At 41.6% G+C, this 9,082-nt stretch overlaps 1 protein-coding gene across 1 annotated transcript; it reads right to left on the reverse strand.

Annotated features, from left to right (window-relative positions):
- Nucleotides 1-57: 57 nt before the first annotated feature.
- LOC308385299 (uncharacterized protein) lies at nt 58-8,072 on the reverse strand (the record flags this gene model as incomplete). The annotated part of the gene is made up of 14 exons (XM_080864139.1): nt 58-1,160; nt 1,214-1,409; nt 1,593-1,692; nt 1,966-2,366; nt 2,453-2,643; nt 3,665-3,723; nt 3,961-4,023; nt 4,106-4,249; nt 5,018-5,388; nt 5,440-5,676; nt 5,884-6,022; nt 6,892-7,029; nt 7,213-7,418; nt 7,950-8,072. The coding sequence occupies 14 exons, from the start codon at nt 8,070-8,072 to the stop codon at nt 979-981; spliced, it is 2,550 nt and encodes an 849-aa protein (XP_080720265.1). The 3' UTR covers nt 58-978.
- Between the last annotated feature and the right edge of the window lie 1,010 nt (nt 8,073-9,082).

Below are 9,082 nucleotides of genomic sequence, written 5' to 3' on the forward strand. Positions count from 1 at the left end.
GCTGAGGTTCAGGAACAACGCTGACATTAACCAGGCACAATAAACGTTTCAGTTGGTTGTCATTCAGCACATTTATGTTTTACATCATTCAGTGAAATACTCTTTTTTTCTTCAGGCCGACTGCACGCCTGCGACAGCATGATGACGGCACGCTGCACGATTTCAGTTTGGCTGTTTCCTTCATAAATACCAGCAGGGCTCAAATAGAAATGTGTTTTATTTGAACGCAACCTTCAACTTTTTGTTTTTATTGCACGCAGAAAATTGTAGTTTTCTCTGCAGCAGCCCATTGATTTCATAAATGCAACACACTGTACTTTTTAACACACATGTAGTGTTTCCCTCATTTTACATGTCAGGGCGGGAGCCACAAAAAACGGCTTCTTGAGCATTTCAGGTTGCCTGGTAACCAGCTGATGAAGAGTACTGATTAGAATTTAACTTTATTGCCGATTCACGTGTGAACATGCAGGCTAATGAAATGCAGTAGAGCAGAGAATGAAAGAAAAGCACTAACACGTGAGAGCGCCTTTAATGATTTTTATTGAAGAAAAGTTTATAATAACCGCTTTAATGTTGGTGTCAAATTTATTCAAATGTGCATAGAAATGATTATAGAGGAGCACAGGTTAATTCACGCTTTCTGTGAATCACACTCTAACATATAAAAAGAAAAGCTGCTGTAAAGCTGCACGACTGAACAACAATCCAAAGATTCATCTTTCAAAGTCTGTTTTATGTCTGTTTTCTCTTAAAGCTGGCAAACACAAATACAGCTGGGACTGTGCCCTACATCATAAAGCTAATTGAGGTGACTGTTGTTGTGAGTTCACGCTACACAAATGAAGCTGAATTATAAAGAATTAAATTCATGATTGATTTAAACATGAGCAGATACACAAACACCGAAACTCTGACAGCAAAATGAGGTTCATTGAAAAGTAATGCAGGAACTGGTATTCTGATTACACTGCTGTCTTAATTTTCACTCGAGGCCAAACGCTGGTATTTGACCTTTGACATTTTGGCCCTGTACAGGAGCACTCCACAGATCATGGCAACAGCAGCAAGAAGACATCCAGCGATGAAGACCAGGTTCAGGTTCAGGTTCAGGTTGTTCCCTGAAGACCACAATAGAACCTCAGCATTGTTCACACTTTAGTGAAAGTCAAACAAAGAAGCTAATGTTAAGAAGCACTTTGTGTTTCCATACCTGCACTCATGCTGGTGTCTGCTGACCTCTTCAAGCGCAGAGGACCCTGGGAAACGAAGTGCGCTGCAGTCTGGATGGCAGAGTCCCTCTTTCGGCGGTGGGAGTGGTGGTGATGGTTTGAGTTGATGCATCCCTGTGAGCACCTGCTGTTGGGATTCCCTGCTTCACACATCATTACTGAACAGCTGATGTATACCTGAGTGAAACAGGACACACTGTCAGTATATCAGAAGACGTACAGTTGCCCCCTCTAGTGGAACAAGAGCAGAGCTGCAGTCAAACCTTTGCTTCTCCATCCCAGCCAAGGAGAAAGCACAAATTGGGCATATTTATTAGTGCTTTTAGAAATTGGAGCTTCTAGATATCTACAGTTCTTTACCTGATCGTGCAAACCGATGAACTTGAAGGCCTCGATGCAGAATCTAAACTGTCTCTTGTTGTCGGTCTCATGGATCATCACAGTTGGGTCCACGGGGCACCTAATCAGAGCCGAGCACAAAGACGACACAGCTGCTGTAACTCCATGTCTTACAATCAAAGCTGCTACAGAAGCAGAGACATCACAGGGTTTCTACAGCATTTCAGAATCAAAGAAAAGAGAAAACTTTGGTAAAACTCTGGTTTTCCTTCTTTTCTTTTATATATTGATCCAATGGTGGGTTTTCGTATCAAACTTGGCCAAATTATCAAATGTTGAGGTAACTGATGTGCCCTAAATAATATACACTTCACTTCCATCAGCACATGCGTACCCGTCTTCAATGATGGAGTAGGTTGGCTGGGAATTGGGGTTGTCGTACGGTGAGGCTCTGCAGGACTCCACAAACATCTCGGTGTCGTTGACTATGGAGGACGCATCTATCTCCATGTAAATCTTCTGCCCTACGTCGTACTCCAGAGGGTACGAACTGGGATCAATGATGCTTCTGAACTGGTTGTTGGGGTAAAACTCAAACTGGTAGGTGAACGTGCCGAAGCCTTTATCAAACACTTCCACCATCGTCCTGTGTGCTGTGAAGCCCAGTGACACGTTCCCCTTTTTGGGGTACTGACAGTAGAACTCTACTTCCAGGTTATGTTTCCTGGTGATCAGAGCTCCGCTGTCATCCACTGTGGTGATTTCATTCTTGAAAATGAGATGTTCCTCGTCTTCCTGCAGAGTCAAACATCACTCTGTCAGTCCTCGTTCTGATATCTAAACCAACAACAACAGAATAGATACAAAGGAGCTCTGGTTACCTCGATCTGAGTGCCACAAGCATTGAGAGGGATGACGCCGATGATGTGAGTGCTGTTGGAGTATCTCTCCAGGCTGCAGAGGGTGTTGCTGGGCTCACTGAGACGCAGGTGATCCTCACGGAGTCCACGGAGGGACGATTTCTCCACCTCTACTCTCATTTCAGACTCAGTGCAGATCACGTTGGTTTTAACTGAAACAAGTTAAAAACATATAAAATATGATGTAAGAAAACATACAGACTTAGAATTTACCTTATGATACCCATTCAAAGGACTCTTCATGTCACAGTACTGGGTCGTGTGACCCAGTGTTTGAGTTTTAGGTATTTTTGTATTCATTTTCGATCTAGTTAATTTCTAGGTTGCTGGTTAGTCCTTATTTCTTAGTTGTTTCTGTCATCTCCCCCTGTCCTCAGTCTCCCTGGTTCCTGCGTCTACGTGTCATGTTTCTTGTCGGTTATGTTAAGTTCATGTCTATGTCTCCGTGTTTCCTGTTTTATTTTGGAAGAGTCTGGTGTCCTTTGTTCATTGTAGTTAATGTTGCTCTCCTCTGTATTGTCATTATGTTTCATTCGAGTCAGCTGTGTCCTCATGTGTCTCCACTTCCCCTGATCACCTCATGTGTGTATTTAAGTCCTCAGTCTTCCTTTGTTTGCCGTTGTGTTGTCTGTGTATCTCCCCTACCCCTTGTCATAGTTTGTATATTGTTTAGTCATAGTCTAAATTCTCAGTAAGAGTCATAGTTTCCTAGTATATGTTCAGGTTTTCCCTCAGTTACTTTCTTGTTGTTTTTTCCGTGAGTTTTTGGCCCTAAATAAAGGCTCGCTTTTTGTTAAGTTCAGTTTTGTCTCCTCGCCTCTGTCTGCTCTTGGGTCCTCAACTCACTCCACACGGTCTGACCTCGCAGACCATGACACTTCATTAAGCTAAACCTAATGCAATCCAACACAACAGATTTAAAGATTTACAATTTCAGTTTATTTTAATGTTGCCAGAAATATGTCAAAATTCTCCAACTTCAATTGTCAAAAAGTTAGAATATTAACTATAAAAAGAATGAGTTAAGTCTAAAAAAAAAATATTGACAATAGAAAATTGAGAATATGTCCAAAAAGTTGACATATTTTCTATTTTTATTTTTAGTTATTTATTTTGTTTTTTATTTATTTTATTTTTTTTAAATTTTGATATCAAAGACAACTTTAGACTCACTTTCCTCTGTTCCAACTTTCAAGATGACACACCTCATCTCGGACTGATAGACGCCGGACCTGAAGAGACAGGACGATGATAAGTTGACTTAATGTGTGACTTAAATAATTTTCCTTTTTATTATTTCTTCAAATACTCTTGAAATTGTAAAGCTTAAGGTCAAATGAGGAGAGCTTCATTTTATAATTTGTTCATAGTGGCATTATTTATTCCAAAAGCACATTTATTTAAACTTCTCACACCTAGACAGAAAATCCATTTTTTTAAAGCACTAAAAACAACAAAAAGTCACTTACTGTGAAGTCGGGGTGCCGTGGTTATGAGAGTGGGTATTGCCTGGAAAACTGGTCACTGCTGACCTGAAAAACCCACAAAGAGTCCAATCATGACTTTGCTCTCCCAAACTATTTCTGTGTTTAAAGGAATGAAACCGAGGCTAACCCTGTCGCCGATTCAACAGCAAAGCACACTGGGAAATAATCTCCCAGATCGCTGGAGAACGGCGTCCACCGAAGCACAAACTCATTATGTGTGGTTCTGTGCTTGGTCATATTCATTGGCCCGCTCATGATGATATCTTGTATTCTGTAAGAAAACCACAGAAGGAAACAAGGATTAGCTCATTAATGCTGAGCTGAGCTTTCCTGCTGAAGTGATAATAATGCTTCGCTGCCATCAGGCCTCCTTAATCAAGCTTTGTCTCACTCACGCTGCATATGAAGCCTGTGCTTTGATTCTGATCTCCACCTCTTTGTTGACCTCTGCATGAATGCGCTGTCCGTGTGCAGGTGTTGGGTGCACAAACTGGGGCAAGTATAGTCCCTCCTGGCATGAAGGAGCAGGTGGATCCACTGGAGTACAGTTAGAGTAGTAACAAATAAGCATCCATTACCAAACAGGAAGAAGCAGCTGTCTGCATAGCAAAAGTTTAAGGCTTTAAACAAACACGTGAAGTGGAGTTTGGTTCTTGGGCTGCTGAAGAATTCAGTGCAAACAGGTAAAATGAATATTAAGTTTTTAAGATAAACTGTGGGTCACATGAGTAAATGAGTACATTTTACAAGTTATTTGGGAAAAAATAATAAATGTAACAAATAAACACAATAAGGAGAATACACGCTTAAAATATTTAAAAAAATATATAAATGTAGGTAACTGAATATATAAAAAGTCTTAAAGGTCTGTTGTGATCAGCTGTTTCTACCACAGTTACCACTGTCTTCATGTGCAGAGTCATGAAAGCAGCAACATGCTGAGAACGGAGCAGAGCGGAGTGTGCTGCATCATCACATCATCAAACACTGAGACAACAATGGGCCTTACCAACGAAAGAGAACTGCAACGGTAGTTTACTGAGGGGAGGAGAGGTCGCCTGCAGCGGTCTGCCCGTAGTCCACCACCATGGTGTGGTAGTGGGGGCTGTTGTAGTTGTAGTGGGGGCAGCTGTAGTTGTAGTGGGTGCGGCTGTTGTAGTTGTAGTGGGTGCAGCTGTAGTTGTAGTAGGAGCGGCTGTAGTTGTAGTGGGCACAGCTGTAGTTGTAGTGGGTGCAGCTGTAGTTGTAGTAGGAGCGGCTGTAGTTGTAGTGGGCACAGCTGTAGTTGTAGTGGGTGCAGCTGTAGTTGTAGTGGGGGCAGCTGTAGTTGTAGTGGGCACAGCTGTAGTTGTAGTGGGTGCAGCTGTAGTTGTAGTAGGAGCGGCTGTTGTAGTTGTAGTGGGGGCAGCTCTAGTTGTCCACCACCACCATGATGTGGTAGTGGGGGCAGCTGTCGTTGACCCCCACCACCACCATGGTGCAGCTGTAGTTGTAGTAGGAGCGGCTGTAGTTGTCCACCACCACCATGATGTGGTAGTGGGGGCAGCTGTCGTTGACCCCCACCACCACCATGGTGCAGCTGTAGTTGTAGTAGGAGTGGCTGTAGTTGACCACCACCACCATGATGTGGTAGTGGGGGGGTATGTAGTTGTTGGATACATGGTGGCAGATTGTTTCCTTCTTGCGGACAGAGGAGACCTGGAGGACTGGGATCCATCGGAGTATCTCAGACTGATGTGTCCTTGTGGGAAATCCTCCACCACCAACTCAAATGCATTCACCCTGGGGTCAGCATTAGTGTATTGGTAATGTAACGTGCAGGAGTCCTGACAGTGGGACATTTTGGAGTTAAAAAGGAAAAACCACAAGTGAGTTATTGTACAGTGCATTAGAACATCAGCTAACCTGGTCTAAGTGGAAGCCTGAATGTTGGGTGCAGCCGTAGCACTCTGCACTTCCTGGATTTCCATATCTGCATCTGACTTTGTCTCCATCAGGATCAAAGGACATCAGCTTGTATGTCCGTGGGCAGTTTTCAGGAACTCTTCAATAAACACATTAACAAAGTCTCTGTCAGTGTCTCACACAGTAACATGAGTCAAGCACTGGCATGATTATCTTGTATAGAAAATTGATCAAAAAGGTAAAAAGAAAAATATGTTTAATGACAGAGCTGAAGGAAAAATAGACTTAAAAATAAATCTAAATGAAAGAAGTAATTATACAGCAACTGGTAGAGTTCTCACTGTAAATTAAATTAACCCTTTACAAGTGCTTTTTAAATGACTGTAACTCCGACGTCGTTTACGCTAGAGGGAAAATGCAACGGTTTCAGTCCAATCACAAGTAAAAATTGATGACGCACGAGCAGAGAGGTGGGTGTGGAGAAGCAGCAACGCCCCCAATAAGGCCTGGACATTTACAAAACTGAGTGGCCCGGCTCAAAAACGTTTTGCACATATTTTAAATGTGTGCAAAACGTGCTATGCTAAAAATCATATTTAGCATTGTTGATATTTAAAATTGATGTTGTGTTACATTTTGTTAGATATCTGTTTCCAGTTAACTATAAATCTGAAAAAACAAAGTTCGTTTTTTATTTTTTTTACTGTTGTTCCGTTGTCATAACAATACAATAATGTAAAATGAATGCCAGATGAGGTTGTTCTGAAAAGGGGGCAAAAGCATTCACTTATAGATTTCTGGGCCTTTCACAGCCAAAATTACCAAATAAGTCCTGGCTGCTTAAATGATGCTTGGTCAGTAAGTATAATGTTTTAATTTGACTGCTGGTTGATAAAAACAAATGAGCGTGTTGTTTCCCTTTTTGAGAGAAGCAGGTTTTGCTGACATTTTGAAATTCAGATTTCAGTTCAGAGGCTAACAGTTTAAATCAAACTTCAGGAAGCTTACCTGAGGAAAGGTAGGATGGCAACTTCTGGTGCTCTGTTTGGTTTTCCAGTGTCGGATCTTTCTCCCAAATCCACAAGAGTGTTCAAGTACCAATAATAATTGTTGTCACGTCTGTATATCCAGCAGCAGCTCGCTGCCCTGGTTTGTTTGGAAATAACAAAGTCATCCACCCACCAAGCTCTTGTTTTATCATAATATCAGACAGATTTAATGACTGTGGTGACTTTAGATGAATAATAATTAATAAAAATTAATAACCAATAATTACACACAATGAAGCACATCAACAGTATCTTCATACTTAAAATGAAAAATGCTCACTGCATTTCAAAAGGTCTGTTGCTCGGGACGACCCGCGTGGTGACGGTTTCAGCTTCACACCATTGTCTGTTATAGAGTGGAGCACTGGTGCTGCTGTCCAGTGTGCCTCTCTGACTTGTGGAGGTGTAGCCACAGTATCCACTGGAACAATACCAGCCGAGGGAGTAGTAACATCCATCATAGGTGTCCCTGTCCCGAATTTGAACCTATAGCAAATATCATATAATCAACTCAGTCAGATTCTCACCAGTTATTTCAGTTTTACTCCACGTTATCAGTATGAAGAAGGTTCTGTATCTGCGTTTGATCATGTGATCACAATTTTAACACAATCAATAACAAATGTAGGTCATGGAAGCCACGTCTGCAGCCATTGATTAGTCAAGGCACTCTGGATTTAGAGGTGAAGAAAGTGAAACACAATAATAATCATCTTCATCATCATCATAATTATTATTATTATTGTGTTTTTCATAATATTTTCATTGATGAACATTTATTAGTTGTTCTCAATAGTTTAAAAAAATAAAGTTTAGTATTTGTTTAAACTTTAATAAAAGACAAAGTGTTTAAAAATGCATGCATAAGTTAAGAAGCAAAAATTAAGGAATTCAAGGAAAAGGCTGAAAAGTGAAAGTTTATTCTATCAGAATAATCAGACCTGCCACAGTCGGGACAACAGCTTCACTTATTATCTGTCATTAACATTAAGTACAGTTAAACGTTGTGTATCTCACATTAAAAGAGCCATCAGGGTTTCTTCCTTTGTAGGTGTAGGTCGTGGTTCCCCCAAAGTAATGAGAAGCAGACACCAGTGAGACCAGGAGCAGCTGAAGCAGGAGCATCAGTGTGGACGCCATGATCCTCCAAACCCACCTCTGTCTCCAGAGATGCTGCTCACATCCACCTGCAGCATCTTTATATACGAAGCAGGGCACAGTCCTGCCAAGTCTAGTGGCATGCACGCTATGTGAGAGAACAATAGGAGCTGCAAAACTGGTCTGAGCAGGAAAACACACCTGTTTAAAAAAAAATATATACTGTAAATGAGTAAATGAAACCTAACTTATCTGATTCCTGGCACACAGACCGTGTTATTGTTATCCTGTAAACACAGGGTTACGCCTGAAAACCAGTTTAATCCACGTGATAGTTTCTACTTTGATTCTTTTAAAGACAGTTTTAAAATCTGACAGTACTTCAATTCAATTCAATTCAATTTTATTTATATAGCGCCAAATCACAACAAAAGTCGCCTCATAGATACAGAGAAAAACCCAACAATCATATGACCCCCTATGAGCAGCACTTTGGCGACAGTGGGAAGGAAAAACTCCCTTTTAACAGGAAGAAACCTCCAGCAGAACCAGGCTCAGGGAGGGGCGGGGCCATCTGCTGCGACCGGTTGGGGTGAGAGAAGGAAGACAGGATAAAGACATGCTGTGGAAGAGAGACAGAGGTTAATAACAGATATGATTCAATGCAGAGAGGTCTGTTAACACATAGTGAGTGAGAAAGGTGACTAGAAAGGAAAAACTCAATGCATCATGGGAATCCCCGGCAGCCTACGTCTATTGCAGCATAACTAAGGGAGGATTCAGGGTCACCTGGTCCAGCCCTAACTATATGCTTTAGCAAAAAGGAAAGTTTGAAGCCTAATCTTGAAAGTAGAGATAGTGTCTGTCTCCTGAATCCAAACTGGAAGCTGGTTCCACAGAAGAGGGGCCTGAAAACTGAAGGCTCTCCCTCCCATTCTACTTTTAAATACTGTAGGAACAACAAGTAGGCCTGCAGTGCGAGAGCGAAGTGCTCTAATAGGGTGATATGGTACAGGAGAAATCTGCTCTCTCTTTCTAGTCCCTGTCAGGAC

Source organism: Rhamphochromis sp. 'chilingali' (genome assembly GCF_963969265.1).
Source record: "Rhamphochromis sp. 'chilingali' genome assembly, chromosome: 18".
NCBI lineage: Eukaryota > Metazoa > Chordata > Actinopteri > Cichliformes > Cichlidae > Rhamphochromis > Rhamphochromis sp. 'chilingali'.